Source organism: Trichosurus vulpecula, chromosome 2 (assembly GCF_011100635.1).
Source record: "Trichosurus vulpecula isolate mTriVul1 chromosome 2, mTriVul1.pri, whole genome shotgun sequence".
NCBI classification, from domain to species: Eukaryota; Metazoa; Chordata; class Mammalia; order Diprotodontia; family Phalangeridae; genus Trichosurus; species Trichosurus vulpecula.
Window position 1 is genome coordinate 47,661,098 of NC_050574.1, and position 19,032 is coordinate 47,680,129.

Consider the following 19,032-nt stretch of genomic DNA (forward strand, 5'->3'; position numbering starts at 1 on the left):
GTGGATAGAATGCTGGGCCTGGAGTCAGGAAGACCTGAATTCAAATCTGGCCTCAGACACTTACTAGCTGTGTGACCCTGAGCAAGTCACTTTACCCTGTTTGCCTCAGTTTCCTCATCTGTAAAATGAGCTAGAGAAGGAAATGGCAAACCACTCCAGTATCTTGGCCAAGAAAACCCCAAATGGGGTCACAAAGAGTGGGACATGAATGAAAATGACTGAACACCTATGCAGGTGATTTCTGGATTTATTTGTCAAGTCCTAACCTCTCTCTCAAGAGGTCAGCTTCCAGTCTCTCATCTCCAACTGCCTATTGAACATTTTAGACTCAATGTATCATAGACATCTTAAACTCAACCTAACCAAAACTGAACTTATTATCTTCAACATCAAACCCTCCTCCCCCCAGCAAACCCTCCTTTCCTCCTAACTTCCTTATTACTGTCAAAAGTATCCCCATCGGTCCAGTCAGGCTCACAACCTAGATGTCACCTCACTCTCTCTCACCCACCATATACAATTGGTCGCCAAATCCTCTTACTCCAAAGCCAGTTCTTTCTCCTTTCACACTGCATTAAAAAATCAATTGTATTTGATGGCCATCTCAGTGGTTAGTTGACTCAGATTTGTTTGCTGCATAAACTGGACTTGTTTCTTCTCAAGTTCAGCCACAAATCTGTACCATTGTATGCCACCCAAAGAGCTGAAGGCATTGGAATTAGAATGCTTTAGCTCCCTCTTCTGTCCATTTCCCAGTGTTTCATTCAATTTACAAAATTCCTTTGTAGTTTAGGTAGGTCGTTTCCCAGGAACGCACATTGTCATCATAGTATGCCAGAGCTGGAAAGGACTTTAGAGATAACCCAGTCTGAGAAGGAAACTGAGGACCAGAGAGGGGGAGGGCCATGTCCAAAGTCACAGGTGGCTGCAGAGGGACCAAAATCCAGGTCATTCGCCACTTCATAGAATTGTAGCTCGAGCTGAAAGGGAGGCCATCCCGCCCCCTGATTGGCTGTTGTGCGGAATAGTTGGATATGACAAATGCTTAACAACTGGCTCCACCCCCACCCCTGCAATGTAGATATGACACACTTTTAAATTTAATCTGCAATATTAACATTTCTCCATTAATTTCTTAGTCACAATAAACATTTATTAAACACCTACTATGTGTCAGGTACTGCGCTAAGCCTTGGGGATACACAAAGAGGCAAAAGACTGTCTTAAGTCTAGACAAGTAGCAAAACAATCAATCAAGCCATGTTTTAGAGGTATAAATGTTCACACTGAAAGTTTAATAATAGGCTCTGAGTTGGGTAGAAGCCTACTCCTGCCCACTCCTGGGTATCTTCCCAACCTTTATTTGGTTGCTCACACATCCCTTGGGTTCGTGCCTTAACCATCACTTTGGAAACTACTGGAGTTTTCTATAGAGGGGATTCTTGTTCAAATATGTCCTTGGAGGTGCCTTCTCACACTGAGGATGTAATAGAACATAAGCTCCCGGAGGGCAGATGCTTTTTATTGCTAGCCAGTGGCCAGCTGAACAAACAGATGAATGAACAGGCGAATGAATGAGATTGCGGTATTCCCTCGTCACTTAGCCCAGATGGCACTACTGGTTCTGGAGTCTCCATCTCAGTAAGGTCACCAATTTAAACGAACCTTGAGCATCAACACGAAATTTTGCAGAGTAAATAATTGGATTACAGACTCCTGAAAGAAAGCAGTAGACTTCAGCCCACTCAACACATGCCATGAGAACACACACAAGAGAATCTTAGCACATTCAACAGTTTTTCCGATTACAGCTTTCGTTTCCACACAAATGGACAGAGCCCGGCTGTTCATTATCCAAACATAGATGACTCAATGGAAAAAGCAATGGATTCAAAGCCCGAGGACTTGGGTTCAAATCCTACCTATACCATGTTCCCCCTGAGTGACCTTGGGGAAGTCACTTAGCCCCTCTGGGCTTGTTTTCTATCTATAAAATGAGCAGGTTGAAGTAAATGGCCTTAGGGCTTCCTTCAAGCTCCATTTTCTATGACCCTGTAATCATGTTTGACTTCGAAATGTATAAAAAGTTTCTTGGTTTCTTTCATAGCTTTGTTACATTTCTAATTATTATTAGGCTAGTGAAGTTATAGAATTTAGCTTCAGAGAACCAAAGACAGTGCAGGAAATAGTGTGGATAATTGGGGCTGGGCCTCTTGGGAGTCAGCCTCCACAGGACCTGTACTCTCTCCCAGGTCTGGGCTGTTACCCCTCCAGAATCCTATAGCTGCCCCTCCCCAGAGTTTCCTGGGTTGGAGCTAGAGTGGGATGGGCCAGGTGGAGCGCTAGCCAGGTGGGCTTCACTCCTTGCCCAGAATGTGCTGCCTTGCCTGGGGTCGTCTGCCAACCTGGACACTCAGAGTCAGCTGGGGAGAGCAGCCACCAAGACGACTTGCCACTGTCTACACTGACCCCTCTGCTAATATCCCCAGGGCCCATAGGTAACTCCACATCTCATTGCCTTGCTCTTGACCCTGTTCTCCTTCTCCCTCTGAAGACCTTCTCCTGTTGTAGAGCTTTGGGAAAAAAAAATCAATTACTCAGATTCAGGAACCTTGACTTCCGTCTACACTTTGCCTCAACCATGCACAGCAGCAGGTATATCTTGCACAACCTTCACCCAAAACCAGCTGAAAAGAAGTCACCCCAAAGCCAGAGGTTAGAGATGTGGCTCTGACCATGGATATAGGACTTGAGAGCAACTAACACAAGAAATGGAAAAGCTGTCTTAGTAAATAATGTATCAGAGCGAGGAAGAACTTTAGAACACGGAACATTGGAGCTAGGAGAGAGCTTGGAGCATAGAATGTCAGGGCTGGGAGGGCCCTTAGAACACAAGATGTCAGAGCTGGGAGGGCCTTAGAACATAGGATGTCAGAGCTGGGAGGGAACTTAGAACATAGAATGTCAGGGCTGGGAGGGCCCTTAGAACACAAGATGTCAGAGTTGGGGGGACCCTCAGAACACAAGATGTCAGAGCTGGGAGGGTCTTAGAACATAGGATGTCAGAGCTGGGAGGGAACTTAGAACGCAGAATGTCAGGGCTGGGAGGGCCCTTAGAACACAAGATGTCAGAGCTGGGGGGACCCTCAGAACACAAGATGTCAGAGCTGGGAGGGTCTTAGAACATAGGATGTCAGAGCTGGGAGGGAACTTAGAACATAGGATGTCAGAGCTGGGGGGGAACTTAGAACATAGGATGTCAGAGCTGGGGGGGAACTTAGAACGTAGGATGTCAGAGCTGGGGGGGGGACTTAGAACATAGAATGTCAGGGCTGGGAGGGCCCTTAGAACACAAGATGTCAGAGCTGGGGGGACCCTCAGGACACAAGATGTCAGAGCTGGGAGGGTCTTTAGAACGCAGAATACCAGAGCTGGGAGGGGCCTTAGAACACAGAATGTTAAAGCTAGGAAGGATTTTAAAACACAGAATACTGGAACTAAGGGAGAACTTGGAATATAGAAAGTTCTTAGAAGGATTTTAGAACTCAGAATATTGGAGCTAACAAAGAACTTGGAACATGTTAGAGGTAGGAGGGGCCTTAGAACTTAGAATATCAGAGCTGGAAGCAAAAGACCTTAGAACATAGTCAGAAATGTGAGGGACTTTAGAACACAGGATTTCATAGCTGGGAGGGAACTTAGAAGTCATCTAATTCCTACCCTCTCATTGTACAGATGTGGTCCCTGAGGCCCAAACAAGAGGTGTGACTTGCTGCAGACTACACACCTTAAAATTAGTAATTAATTTACACATGCAGGTAAATGAAAATTGGTCTGAGTGGAAGGTATTTTGCAGTATTTTAGGAATTTTAAAGAGTCTAAGAAATTAGGACTATAACTGAAAAATCTCAAATGCCAAAGATTCCTTTAAGCACAGGCCCTGGTTTAAATCCCCCAACTAGAGCCAGAGCAAAAGGCTCTGTAGGAGAGGGAGAGAGAGAGAGAGAAAGAGAGAGAGAGAGAGAGAATGAGACAGAGAGAGAGACAGAGAGAGCTCACAAGTCCAATTTCATCCTGAATTTTAACCAAGACCCCAGGCTTGGAGTGAAGCCTCTGCAGGCCCACACCGTCTCCCTTGCCTGGATTTCTCTCCCTTCTTGCCTTCACCTCTTGGTATCTCTCACTCCCTTCAAAGCTCAGCTCAAGGGCTCCCTTTCTAGATTCACCCAGTTGTTAGCCCTTCACTCCCTTCCCCAATATTCTTATTGTTCAGTCATTTCAGTCATATCAGACACTTCATGACCCTATTTGAGGTTTTCTTGGCAGAGACACTGGAATGGTTTGTCATTTCCTTTTCCAGCTCATTTTACAGATGAGGAAACTGAGGCAAACAAGATTCAGTGACTTGCCCAGGGCCACACAGCTAGTACGTGTCTGAGGCCAGATTTGAAATCAGGAAGATGAGCCTTCTTGACTTCAACCTCAGCACTCTATCCCCTATGGAGCCACTGAGCTGCCCCAGGACCCCTTCTCCTAAAGAGTTTTTGTTTATGTGAATTATATCCACCAATATTTACTATATTAGAAATTAAAACTGATGCATTTTAAAGTATTTATTACCTCATTCTAAATAACAATAACAATCCCATTAAATGTTAATATAAATAACAAGTTTTAATGAAAAACAACTATTTTCCAAACAAAAAAACAGTGAGAAGAGTGGCATCGTTTTCCATAATTTTGCAAGTCTCCTTAATGTCTGGCATAAGAGAAGGCAGCTGCTCATAACTGCTTCTGCATTCAATCTGTTGCAATCTGTTGTTTTGGTTGAAGTGTATGAAGAAATCAGGCCTCACATAGGTAGTAGGAAAAAGGAGTAATTTTAATAGACGAATAATGTCTCAGTATTTTTATGAAAATAGTTTTGACCTCATGGACCTCCTGAAAGGGTCACATTTTGAGAGCTACTGCTTTAGCCCTTTGCACCCTCTCCACTTTTTGTTTTGTTTTACAGATATGGAAACTGAGGCTCAGAGAGAGTTAAGTGGCTTACCCAAAGGTGGTAAACATCAGAGCTGGGATCTTTGGGCAGATGTGCAAAATGACCCCTTGGATGAGGTCCAACACACTCACTTCTCACTCCTCCCTTCTGCCACTTTGCTGTTGAGATCTATGCTCTTGCGCTGGTCCATTCTACACGATCCACCCATTTTTAAAATATCCTCCAAGGACTAGAAAAATCTAAATGTTAACTGTATCGTTCTTTCCACAAGATGTTCCAGAGAGGAACCAATCTCTTCCAAAATATTCTTGAGTTCTTTTATTTTTAAATACTTGCCTTTTTGCCATATCTGGGCAGATCAGTGTCCATGAGCTAGGGCCAAGGCCTCCAGAATCAACTGCCTGCTTCCTCCAAGTTACCATATCTATCTAATCTGAATGAATGCTATCTAAATATTGTTCCAAATGCAGTTGGAGCTGTTGATCTTATTTTTCCATTTACTGAACGAGGAGCTGGAGGGCTGCAAGCTATGATTTTGGGAGGAAGCAGCCCCAAAGGTCAGCTTTGGGCTTGAGCTTCCTGAGCTGTTCCCTGTGAGTTCATGAACAAAGCCTTGAAATATCCAGCTTCCATTGACCTGTGTGACCAAGACTTGAGCCAGAACTCTGAGGCCTTCTTTAAGGCTTAACCTCTCTGGGCCTCAATTTCCTCTGCTGTAAAATGAGTAGGTTGGATTAGATTGGAGTTCTTAACCTGGAGTCTGTGAACTTAAAAAATACTTTTTTTTAATAAATCTCTGACACATACTGGCTATATGATCACTTAACTCCTTAGTGTTCCGGGCTTAAAATTATTTAATATCAATGTTGATCTGCACTGATAGAGGGAGTTTCCTCACCAGGAGGTCCAGTCAACAAGCATTTATTAAGCCCTTAGTATGTACCAAGCACTGGGCTAAATAAATGCTGGAGGTGCTTGAAACCACAGGTCTGTCTAATAGCAAATCTGCAACAAGCGTGTTGTTCTGCTCTCATTGAGGGTGTTCCTGTATCTGTTTCTGAAAACAGGGAACTGAGGCAGCCAAACCTTGGCACTCTCTTTCTGTTTCTGCCTTACTTGTTAAAGGGTGAACCATTTTCTTATAGAATACCACATTCAGGAAAACTTCATCTGGGTCCATGTCAAGAGCCCAAAGGTTAACGCCTGCCTTCCCCCCAATAGTTATTTCCCAAACACAAACTTTTTTTTAAAGACAAAGTGATGACACGTTTGTTTGGGGATTGAAGGGCAGGGGAAAGAAATGTTAGGCAAGCCCGATATTTTCTGCAAATGTTGCTATAGACAAGGAAGCAGAGAATTCCAGAATTTCAAAGATGGCCCCAACTTCTGTGTCAGTCAAACTTCTGTCTAAGGAGGAATTTCCTATTTGACATCCCCCAAGTTGGTGTGACATTTGTCAGTTTCCTAAAGACCTCCAGTGAAGCCCTCCTCAAGCAACCAATTCTACTTTGGAACAAGCCGAAATATGACCATGCACATTCTCCCTCCCACCCTCCTCCAAATCTGCTTCTGGGTCTGCCCTCAGGGACCAAGCAGAGAAAATCAAACCCTTACAACAGCTCTTCAAATGCTTTATATCAGCCATTATATGTCCTTCTGCCACCCACCCCCATCCAATACCATCCAATGTGTTAACCACCCATCCTAGTTTTATGTCATCTTCAACCTTGATGATCATGCCATCCCATCTTCATTTAAGTCATTAATAAAAATTTTAAACCTCACCATCTTGTTGGCCATCCCATAGTCCTCTTCGGGACTTTCATGATGTGATTTCCTGTCCCTTCCCCATTTTGGCCACCCTCCTTGGATAGCCTCCAGGCTATCAATATCCTTCCTAACATACAGGTGCCCACAACTGATCCACGGGTGTTTACCTCTGTTGAATCTTCCTTTGGGTAGAAACTCTCCCAAGCCATCTCTACCTGTCTAGCAGGAAGGCAGCTTTTGCAAGCAGATTTGCATGGATGAGAAAACACACATTTTTTTTCTCCCAAAAGCATTTGCTTGGCAAAAAACCCCAAACCCTTCTGGTAGTCAAGATGGCAGTGGGGAGAACCCATGGGGACATGGAGTCTCTTCTCGATGACTGTGGCTTTGTCAGCCTAGAAGCAGTCGCTGCACGAGGCTAAAGCATTCTGTCTTTCTCGCTCTCAGATCTGGGACGTGTAAGAAATGATGTTTGCTACAACAGGCAGGCTGTAAAATTGTAATTGTTGTTTTAAATGCTTTGTGAACTTTTTGAGAAGGAAGCTGCAGAAGAGCAGGCTTTATTAGGAGCTGCTGACCTCCCTTTATGAGACTCTGGGTGTAAACACGACGATTATACCGACGTATGCATCACATTCCTCTCTTTTAAAAATAAATTGTAAACATAAGTGGAAGGCCAGCAAAACAGAGGAGCTGTTATGTAAATGAGATCATGAATCCATGGCAACCAATTCAGTCAACAAGTTAAGAGGCATTTATTAAGTGCCCACTATGCGCCACACAAGCAAAAAGAGAAACAATCCCTGTCCTCAGGGAGCTTACATTCTAATGGGAAAGCAACAAGCATTTCTTAAGTGCCTGTTATGTGCCAGACACTGCTAAGAACTGGAGATACAAATACAAGCAGAAAGAAAGTCCCTGCCTTCAAGCGGCTTCCATTCTAATAGGAAGGGAATGTGCCTACTATGTGCCAGGCACTATGCTAAGTGCCTTACAAACATTATCTAATGGAGGAAGACAATACAAAATCAGGGAACTGAAAAGCAGAGTAGGAGAGTCGTTGGGGATAGTGCAGGGTGTCAAAGTCCAGAAAGTCAAGAAGCATTGCTGAGAGAGAATACAAAGATGGCTCTCAGCCCCACGTGGCTGTTGGCCATGGTGAAAACCAGGGGTGATAAGCTAGACTGGAGATTGGAGGCTGAATCACAGTCACAGAATTTCAGAGTTAGAAGGGCCTCAGCATCTGTGTAATCCAGCCCAGAAAGAAAAGGAATCCCCTACTGACTGAAGTACATCTAGCCTTTGTTTGAAGGTCTTCAACGAAGGGGACCCATCACATCTCAAGACAACCCATTCCACATTTGGCCAGTTTTAATTTTTAGAAAGTTTTTTTTTTCCCCAAGAACAAGTCTAACACTCTCTCTTTATGACTTCTCCCTTCTCTCCTACGTCTTCCTGCTGGGACTCAATACAAAATAAACCTAGTCCCTCTTCCACCTATATAAGCCCTAGCTATTTTTATTATCCTTATTATCGGTAGTAGTGGTAGTGGTAGTGGTAGTGGTGGTGGTAGCAGTGGTGATGGTGATGGTGGTGGTGGTAGTAGTAGTAGTGATAGTCAGAAGACCTTTACATGACTTACTCTTAGTAGTAATAATAGTCAGAAAACCCTTATATGACATGAACTTTCACCACCCCATTGCGCTCCTTTGAATGTGCTCTAGCTCGTCAGAGGCCTTTCTCAGCTGTGATGCTGAGAACTAAGTAAAGGCAGTGCTCTCAGTGAGGTCTGAGGAGGGTAGAGGGCAGAGGGACTCTCAGTGCCCACTTTACGAAAGCTGAGACTATCTTAATGCAGCCTGAGAACGTATCAGCTCTTTGGGCCACCCTATCACACAGACGGTTCATTTTAATCTTGGAGTCCGTTAAAACCTCCAGATCTTGCTCAGAGTGGCTGCTGTCCATCCTTATCCCTTTGACCCCCATCTTGTATGTATGAAGTGGGTAAAATTTGAAATCCAGATGTAAGGCCACATTTTTGCCTCTTAAATTTCATCTCAGGAGATCCACGCTATCGAGGTTGTTGTAGAATCTTGACTCTGTCATCCTTGGTTTGCATCATTGGCCATCTGTTTTGTTGTTTGCTGCTGTTCAGTCATTTTCAGTCATGTCCGACTCTTTGTGACCCCATTTGGGGTTTTCTTGGCAGAGATAACGCAGTGGTTTGTCATTTCCTTCTCCGGCTCATTTTACAGATGAGGAAACTGAGGCAGACAGGGCTAAGGGTCACACAGCTAGTAAGTGTCCAAAGCCATATTTGAACTCGGGAAGATAAGTCTTCCTGAGTGACTCCAGGCCCAGCACTCTATCTACTTCACCACCCGGCTGCTGCTATAATTTAATTGTACTGTCATCTAATTCACATCAATTCATAAATTATGCAACCAATCGACTAAATCAAGTGCCTGTGTTCTTGAGAGAAAATTTTATTTTTTAAAGTACTTTGGTGTTTTATGTGAAGTTAATAGAATCATAGAATGTCAGAGTGTGAAAGTCCTAAGAACACAGACTGTCAGAGCTGGAAGGACATTCACAATAATAAAAAATATTTATATAGTGCTTTAAGGTTTCCAAAGCGCTTTACGAATATCATTTCATTTTATCTGTTTTGCTTGTTTATTCATTTGGAACGTAGAACATCAGAACAGGGAGATAGTCTAGGCCAGAGAGTCTTCATGTTTTTAGTGTCCTGAACCCCTTTGGCAGTCTGGGGAAGACCGTGGACCCTTTCTCAGAATGATGTTCTTAAATAATTGAAGAAAATGCTACATTTATTTTCAAAATTTATTTATTTTTAGTTTTCAACGTTCACTTTTATAAGATTTTGAGTTCCAAATTTTCCCCCCTCCCTAAGATGGCGTGCAATCTGATATAGGCTATACATGTACAATTGTGCTAAACATATTTCCACATTAGTCATGTTGTGAGAGAAGAATCAGAATGAAAGGGGAAACCCAAGACAAAGGAAAAAAAACCAACAACAACAAAAAAGAGAAAATAGTATGCTTCACTCTGCATTCAGATTCCACAGTCCTTTCCTTGGATAGCAGAAAATGTTAGATTTCAAGTGGCAGTCAGGGCAGTATTTTTTTTCCATCCAACTTCATGGACTCCCTAAAATCTATCCCTTAGGTCCCCAGATTAAGAATGTCTGGTCTAGTCTAACCCTTTCATTTTAATTTAAGAGAAAACTCCAAAAGAGCTAAGGTTGCCCAGCGGGTTGGTGGCAGAACCAAGGCCAAGCCCCATCCCCACTATGAAGTGGCCTGTGCTTTTCTTTTTCCCCCTGACACAAACTCAGCCTTTGAGGCAAAGCTCCAGATAGAACACACACAATGGATCTGGCCCAATTTGCGTGTTTATATTTCACCCGAGAGAAAGATCTTCTGCTCTCTTCACTTGCCGGCCTGTCTACTTTCCATAGGAGCATGCAGACCATTGCATTTTCTAGAGGTGGATGTGGCTTTTGGGGGGGACGGAGAGGAGGGTGTCAGCATCAGCATCAGCACCGGCACCGGCTTCACTGCCTAGTAATTAGAGAAGGTCACAGTTCTTTCTGACCACCTCTCAGCTAGATATGCTAACGGAGGTGGGGGAAGCCCGGAAAGGAAGCTCATAGATGGTCAACAACCCTTAGTCTCGTTCTAACGTTCAACTTTTACCAGGCTTTGACCAGAGCTGTTTGACTAGAGCTGTTGGCGCAGCCCCTGGGCCTGCAGAATTGACTTTTGGGTGCTCACTCTTCTCCCTGCTCCTTCTCTGCTATAACAATCCAGTGAAACGGCAGCAAAGGAAATGAGAAATGAGTCTGGATACTGATCAAGCCGAAAAATCTGATACTGATTATTTCTCTTTCTCTTCTTCCCCTTTTCTCTCCCCTTCTTCATGTTCCTTCCCTCCTTCCATTCCTTTTCTCCCTTTTCCCTTTCATCCCCTCTCTCATTCCCCTCCTGACACCCTTTTCTCTTCTCTCTCCCCATCACCTTCCTTCTCTTCCCCCTCTTTTTCCCTCCCCCATCCCAATTCTGTAACCTAGATATTATCTTCCCCTGGAACTGCTTGTACTATGATTCCTACTTTACAGAACCTGGGACTTAGGGAGAGAACATGACTTATCCAGGGTCACACGGATAGTAAATATCAGGACTGGAACCCAGGTCTCCTGATTCAAGTATAGCTATCTTCAAGTATTTAAAGCGTTGTCATGTGGGAAAGGGCAGGAAGACTCATCTCCTCGAGTTCAAACCCAGCCTCAGATACTTACTAGCAGTGTGACCCTGGGCAAGTCACTTCACCTTGTTTGCCTCAGTTTCCTCATCTGACAAATGAGCTGAAGAAGGAAATGACAAACCTCTCCAGTGACTTTGCCAAGAAAACCCCAAATGGGGCTATGAGTTTCATAATGACTGAACAACAAAAATATGTGGAAAAGGGATCTTTACATAACCTGGAAGGCGTGGCTAGGAGCATTTGCTGGAAGCTACAGAGAGTCAGATTCAGGCTTGATGGCAGGAACAATTTCTTGGCCTTTGTGTTTTGCTTATTTAGTCCTCCTTTCTACAAGAAACCTTTCTCAATTATCCTTAATGCTAATGCCTTCCTTAGGAGATTGTTTCCAATTTATTCTATATACGTCTTTTTAGTACGTGGTTGTTCTAAGGGCCCTCCCAGCTCTGACATTCTCTGTTCTAAAGGCCTTCCTAGTACTGACATTCTGGGTTCTAAGGGCCCTCCTAGTTCTGACATCCTGTGTTCTAAGGCCCCTCCCAGTTCTGACCTCCTGCATTCTAGGGACCCTCCTAGCTCTGACATTCCATGTTCTAAGTCCCCTCCCAGCTCTGACATCCCATGTTCTAAGTCCCCTCCCAGCTCTGACATCCCATGTTCTAAGGGCTCTCCCAGTTCTAAATTCTCTAACCCAAATTTACTATTATCTTTGTACTGTTTTCGTGAGGATGAAATGAAATGATGTATGTACCGCATTTTGCAAACCCTTTTTCACCCTCTAGAAATGTTAGCTGCTATGATAATTACCCCATGACTTCCCTTCTAGGCAGATGAGGTGGTTGCTATGGGCCTTTAATGAGAAAGACCTGAGATAAAACCCAGCCTCAGACACTACCTTAGCTGTGTGACCCTGGGCAAGTCACTTAACCTCTGCCTGCCTCAGTTTCCTCAGCTGTAAAATGGCCCCTACCTCCCAAGGTTGTGAGAATCAAATGAAAAAATATTTGTAAAGCACTTTGAAAACCTTAGAGCAAATAGGAATGTTAGTGATTAGTAGTTAGTAATTAGATAATGATTTGAAAATACTACTTTTTAAAAAACTGAACTTGTGATTTCATTGATACAGAAAACTCCTAGAGGAAATTCCTTCTTCCAGTGCAAATCAGCATTGGGTTGCTTGGGGTACTGACTTGTTAAGTGACTTGTCCAGGGTCATACACTCAATTTGTGTCAGAACCATCACTTGAAGCCATGACTTCCTGACTCCGCATCTGACTTTCCTTCAGGGGTATGCTAGCAAATGTTTAACAACTGATTCTCTGGAAAAAAGAATAAAAGTACACATAACGCACTCAAGTTTTATCTGCATTGTTGACATTTTCTTCATCACTTCCTTAAGTCTAGACAGTCAACAAAACAATAAATCAAGCCCTGATTTGTCCCTGATTTCTGAGGTGTAAATGCTGCCACTGAAAATTTAACAACCAGCTCTCCAGAGTCATTTGAGCTCCAGCATACCACTACTCTCAATCCGTAATGCCACAGTGCCTATCTTGAAAATAATACAAGAGGAACAAAGACAAATTCAACTGAAAAGGGAGAGATTATTATTATTATTTGTTATTATTAATAATATATTACAATATATTATGTATTGTATATGTTATATATAATATATAAAAATATAATGCTATTAGCTATAAAATAATATAATAATAATAGCTATCATTCTGTCTTTTATGCTGCTAAAGTAGCTGTTCTGTTAATTTTTTTTACAACTTCTAAATTTCAGGGCTCTGAGACCAAACTTAGGTTGCCCCTCCCTCTTTACATTTGCTTTGAAATTGAGTAAGACAACACAACCCATTATTTTTCAAATGCACTGTCACAGTTCAGGCCCTTTTTAAGAGAGTCTGAATTACAAATGCTCAGCACTGTGTCTGGCATTGATCAGCATGGAGGTGTCTGATTTCAAGAAAATTCCACACTAATTTCAAGAAAAGGGTCACCCAAGGAAAGCTGTCACATGACAGCTGGGCATCACTGGGTTGATGTACACACTTCACAGCAGATGGGTGGGTAGGAGAATTACAGAGGTTTTTGAATGGGAAAAATTCTTCTTGAACTAGATAATAAGAACTCCCCTTTCTGGGACATCAATAGAACACTTTCCATGCAACAATTCCATTTGGCAAGCTTTACTAATAACTTTTATTTTGGTCTCGATCTGTGATTTTATCCATAAGGGGACTTCTTAGTACGGAAAGCCCCTTCACTGGTGCAGCTAAGCAGCCCTTCTGTAACTCAGAGTCTTAGTGACTTGACTGTGGGCCCACAGCTGAGTCAGAAATAAGAACTGAACAAAGGCCTTCCCAACTGCAAGAACAAAGGACACCAGGGAAGATTTGGGAATAAAAATGCATAGAGTACCTACTATGTGCCAGGCACTTTCTAATTATTATCTAATTTGATTTTCGCAAAAACCCTGGGAAATAGGTGCCAGTGTTATACTCATTTTGCAGATGAAACAGGCAGACAGAGATTGTGACTTGCCCATGGCCAGCTACTAAGTGTCTGAGGCCTGACTTGAACTCGGTTCTTCCTGACTCGAAGCCCGGCGCTCTAGATACCGAGCCATCTGGCTTTCTTGTATTTCTGTTATACGACAAACTCCACGAGACTACAGGAAATGTCTCTGGGTTCTGTAATAATCCCCTCTCTCTTGCTCCCCACAGGGCCGGTACTCATCATGGCCCAGGACGGTAGACCCGCACCCGAGCCCCAGATTCACTACACAGCTCCCTGTCCTCCCTAATCGGCCAATGAGTGCTCACAGAGGCTGGTCCCAAGGACTGATGGAAGGCACGCAACCTCGTCCCCCTGTGGAAAAGAGGCCAATCAGTGCCGGAGGGAGAAGGATGCTGAATATTCCTTCTGATCCAATTGGCAGATCTCCCGTTAAACAAGGTATCTGATGGCCTTTTTGTGTTTCATATGAAGAAATTCATAAGCATTGTTATTGGTTAATTGATATAGGGTTGTTGAGGGTTGAGGGAGACGAAGTCCGGGAACCCCAAGACTGGAGTTTCCAGATGGGGTCACTGGGGGAGGTACCCCTCAAAGACCTGAGTAATGGAGAGGGTCGAGGCCATCTGGAATGAATTCGTGATCTCAAGCATTCTTTAAATCAAGGTGGCAAAGATTTATTATGCTTTATAGCAGGCAAGAGTTCTTAGGGAAACTGCAACCTTATAGGGATGCAGGAAAAGTTTTTATAGGGGATTTTGGGGTGAAACATGTCAATTAGGTGTTTTGGGATGGGATTAGGAAGTGGTCAATTCTTAAAGGAACATGCACTTTTTGTATCTACTGGGCAGGTATCTTACCCAGAATTCACTGGGAAATAGCCCAAGGTGGGGCTACCTGGGGGTGTGGTTTTGACTGAAACATCACTAAGTCAACTAACAGTCAGGGCTGATTGGAAATATCCAGGTTGCTTCCATTAAATGTCTTGTTAGACAAGATGAATGTGAGGGAGTACACATTTGACTATGTCCAAGATACATATCAGTAAAGTCAGTAAGTAGTAAATATTGTTATGGCCCAGTGCACAGCCAATTAGCACGTACACAGGGAATCCAAAATAATAAATTCTATACATGCAGCTGGCCACAGTATCAGGAGGAAAGATAAGTGTTTTGCTAAGGCACGATGCCCTTGAACTGGAGAGGAACTGCCTGAGACAGTATTTTGAGGCTAGGGAGAGATGTGATTTTAGAACTGGATGTGGTTTTGGAATTGGGATCCAGGCACAGACACCCAAGCAGAGGCTAAGGAGAAATGTTAGAATTAGGGTCCAAGCATAAGCACACAAGGACCCCATCAGGGTAACCCAAAAGTCTTTGTGTAGTATAAGGCAGTTGAAGCTTAAAATCTCACTAAGACTTTTGGGACCTGCTGTATTTGGGAAAGAGGTTGTGATGATGGATGGCTTGAGGAAGCAACCTCAGAGCCAGGGAAGCTTGGTTTCCTGACCTGCCTCTGATATCTTCACTGGCTCTGTGACCATGGACATGTGGACACAACCTCTCAGTGCCCCAGGAAATATTGTAAAAGTGTATATTGAAGAGCAAGTCAGGTCTGCTTCAGTCAAGGGAGTTTTCCTCATGGGTATTTCCCTGCTTACATGGATGAAACTGCCAGTGTGGGCCAAAATGTATATTTTAACTTGGCATCTTGTGAAGGAGCCCAGTCCTGACCCTTGGTCCACAAACCCACCAAGCTCTGACATTCCAGGCTCTGAATTCCCTGCAAACTCTAACAATTTCTGTTCTGAGTCACTTCTGACAATGTTGGAGGTAAGTTCCTGTCCTGGGTGGCATAAGCTACTTAACTGTGTTCTAAAGTCCCTCTCAACTCTGACATTCTCTGTTCTAAGGACCCTCCCAGCTCTGACATCCTAGGTTCTTAGGGTCTGGGCTAAGGTCCCTTCCAACCTTGGTATCCATGTTCAAATAATACAAGAATACCCTTTTCTTCTCACTTTCTTTTCTGGTTATTATGATGTGGAAGGAAAATCACCTACACCCTACATTTTAATTAAAATATGTCCAACACCCATTTTTATTGGTGTGCAAGCATTTTGTCTGGAGAGACATTGCAGCCAGCGTTTCCCCTTAAGGACAATTGTATAAGCCAAGCAATTTCCAGCTCCCATTTTATAGTAACTGTGAAACAAAAGATGAAGATGAAGAAATTCTGCAGCCAGGAAAAATTACATCATTTTCAGGTAAAGTTTCAATTGAATTATTCACCAGAGGGAGCTACAATCATGTGGCTTGGCTCAGGGGAAAGGCATGTTGAAATAAATAGACATCTCTTCTCTTGAACCAAAGTTCATAATAAACTAAGGAACAAAATTTCCTCTCTCTATTTGGTTAACAAAGAAACATTCACTCCATTGATCCACACACAGATTCTGACTTTTGGGGGAAGTACAACCTCTATTTTGAGATGGTTAAGGAAGGTAAAAGCCCTGAAGAATACCAGACAAAAGACACTGTTACAATATCACCTCTTAATTCTTCTGGCCCCACAGATGTCTTAATGTTGCAGGCTTCCCCTGTGGTCAGGATGGAGAGAGAGAAACAGGAGGGAAGAAGGGAACAAAGATTGGAATGGTCCTCGCATTCAGATCTGTCTCCCTCCCCTAACTAATAGCTGATGGAGGGAACATCTGAGGAAATAAACAGACTGAAAAATCAAGGTGCCGATTGCTCAGGAAGCAAGCAGCATGAGAAAGAGCATTATGGGACATTATTCATTTGTGATGTAGACAGGTGGCATTGATGGAAATTCCTTTAGAAGGTCTTGCATTGTATCCTACGTCTATTCAGATCTTCTTCTTCTGGCAACACCATTCAAGGAAACAGGAGAGGGGGCCTGGTATGAAGGGAAGATGGAGGGTATTACAGATATTCAAAAACATTTATGATATTAGAGTTGGAAGGAGCTTTAGAAGTCAATCAATCTAGCCCACAGTGTATGTAGAAATGCCCTCCACAATATCCATGCATTTATTCATTCATTCATTTGTAACCCAGGGTTCAAGCCCAGAGCATTTCATTAAGAATCTCCTCATTTGGTGGAAAGAATAATTATTTACTGGGGTGGAATTGGCGAAAGAGCTTTTTAGAGGGGAGACATTTTTCTTCTGGGATTGTGTACATAAGTAGTTCTGGGCCAACAAGAGAGAGAAAGAGGGAGAGGGAGAGGGAGAAGGAAAGGGAGAGGGAGAGGGAGAGGGAGAGGGAGAGGGAGAGGGAGAGGGAGAGGGAGAGAGAGAGAGAGAGAGAGAGAGAGAGAGAGAGAGAGAGAGACTTTGAGAACCAGCAAATATATAGAGAATTTTATATAAATGATCCAGTCTTGAACGCTGGATTGTACATTCATTCAACAAACATTAATCTTCCTCTGTGCTGGTGGAGATATAAAGACTAGACAAGGTACATCCCCTGCCTTCATGGAGTTTGCAGTCTAGCATGAGAGATAATGAAGGATAATTACAGATAGTGAGTCTCTGTTTTCATACTTCCAGCAATGAGGAGCTAACCATCATTTCTGGGCAGCTCTGGCTGTTAGTCATCTTTCCTGGATTGTGCCAAAATCTGTTTTCCTAGAAATATCTACCCATTGACCCCTTTTCTCTTCCTTTTGGAGGAACGTGGAATAAGTCTAATCTCTCTTCCACATAGTAGCCTTGGCTAATTTCTAGGCATCTGGATTCTCATTCTTCGTGATTTTTAAAAGATTCCTCAAATCCATTTCAGTGATGGCATTCAATTTAATCAAGGAAACTTTAATGTCCACTACGTGGAAACCTCTGTGCTAGCTGTTGGGGTTACAAGGATAAAGTACAACTCATTTCAACAAATACTTCGTAAGTGCCTGTTAAAACAAGAACTTATTGGACACAGGAACTTATTGACACAGAGTAGAAAATCCAAGATCACAGAATCACAAAATTTTGGAGTTGAGAGGGACCCCAATGATCAACTAGTTCAATGCACTATGAGGTGCTCAAGGGTAAAGACTGTCTTTTGCTCTCCCCCTTTTTTGTATTCCTTGTTCTTGGTACAGCACCTGGCACATAGTAGGTACTTAATAAATGCTTGTGGGCTGACTGAGTTATTTCAGAATCTTAGGATGCAATTTGTCAGGGTCATTGTTGGAACTCATTAAAAGCAATTAAGGGATCCCTTGATATATCATCATCTGCTTGAGAGTGATACACACCTGACTATGCACACGGTGTGCCATTCATTCCTAAGCATTAGGAATTTGAAGATGACATAGTCACTTTCAGTTCCTGTCATTTTCACTTTACCAGTCATGCTCTTCCCTGATTGGCCAAAAAAAAATAAAGAGTTAAATAGTGGTTCCCTCTATTTCCTCAACCTTCTGAGAGACAAAATTTTCTTTAAGGCAAGTCAAGAATTCACCTGACATCCATTCACCTTTTAGTGGAATCTCTAGTAGCTGGACAGATAGTTGGAGTCCTCCATCAATGATCTCTGTTTCCTTGTGTTAATTTCCTGAACTGTGAAAGAAAAGCATCATCCATAGTTTCAGTTAGACCCGGTGTTTCCACAAATATAGCATTGCTTTTTCTTAATCCCCTTCTCTCACCAAATGTTCCCCACTCTACTTCAACCCTCAGATTCATGGATTTTCAGAATTATATTTTATTTTAGCAGACAATGCTTCTCTCTCACCTCTTCCATCTGATTTATTTCATTTGAATAAGGCATTCCCTTCTACTGACATTTTCTAGTCTGAGTTCGACCCATCAAGTCCCAGTGGTACCTATAAGGAAGTATATTTTCCTCATATTAAAATTTCAAATTTACCTTAATTATTTCCCCTCTCTGGGCATATAAGACATAGAAATGAGGCCAAGAGAAGAGCAATACTAGGAAGGGAAGTAAGCTGATCAGTGCTTTGTCTTAGGGAGGTGATATTTAGAGGGGTATGTTTTCCTCATTCCCTACAGGGGAAGATTGCCATGATCCTGTTTCTTCTCCTGGGCCCAATCTTGGCTCCCTTCTTAGTCCAGTAGCTCCTAATACAGACTGCTTCTGGGACATCAAGGAGGTCCCAGAATATACATTGTCACATGATCAAGGACAATGACACAGAATAACAGAATTGCAGAATTTGAAGAGACCTCAGCCTCCATCTTGTTTGATCTATACCCACCCCACCCCCCAGATAATCCTTACTATAATGTACCTGACAATACTCAGGAGCCTTTTCCAGGGAGAGTAACATTACTTCTCCCCTCCCAATGTGACCCATTTCATTTTAGGTATTTCCCATCTGAAGACAACTACCATTTCACTTCCCCTCCCAGTCTTCTCCAGGCTTAAGCTCACCGGTCCTTTCAAATGGTCTTTATATGAAATAGTCCCATG

General features: G+C 43.0%; 1 protein-coding gene across 1 annotated transcript in view; it reads left to right on the forward strand.

The window, feature by feature from the left end:
- Positions 1–19,032, forward strand: part of FHAD1 (forkhead associated phosphopeptide binding domain 1) — a 189,718-nt gene that overhangs the window by 19,693 nt on the left and 150,993 nt on the right. The window contains 1 exon segment of the mRNA XM_036745951.1: positions 13,795–14,026. Coding sequence (XP_036601846.1) covers positions 13,795–14,026 — 232 coding nt within the window.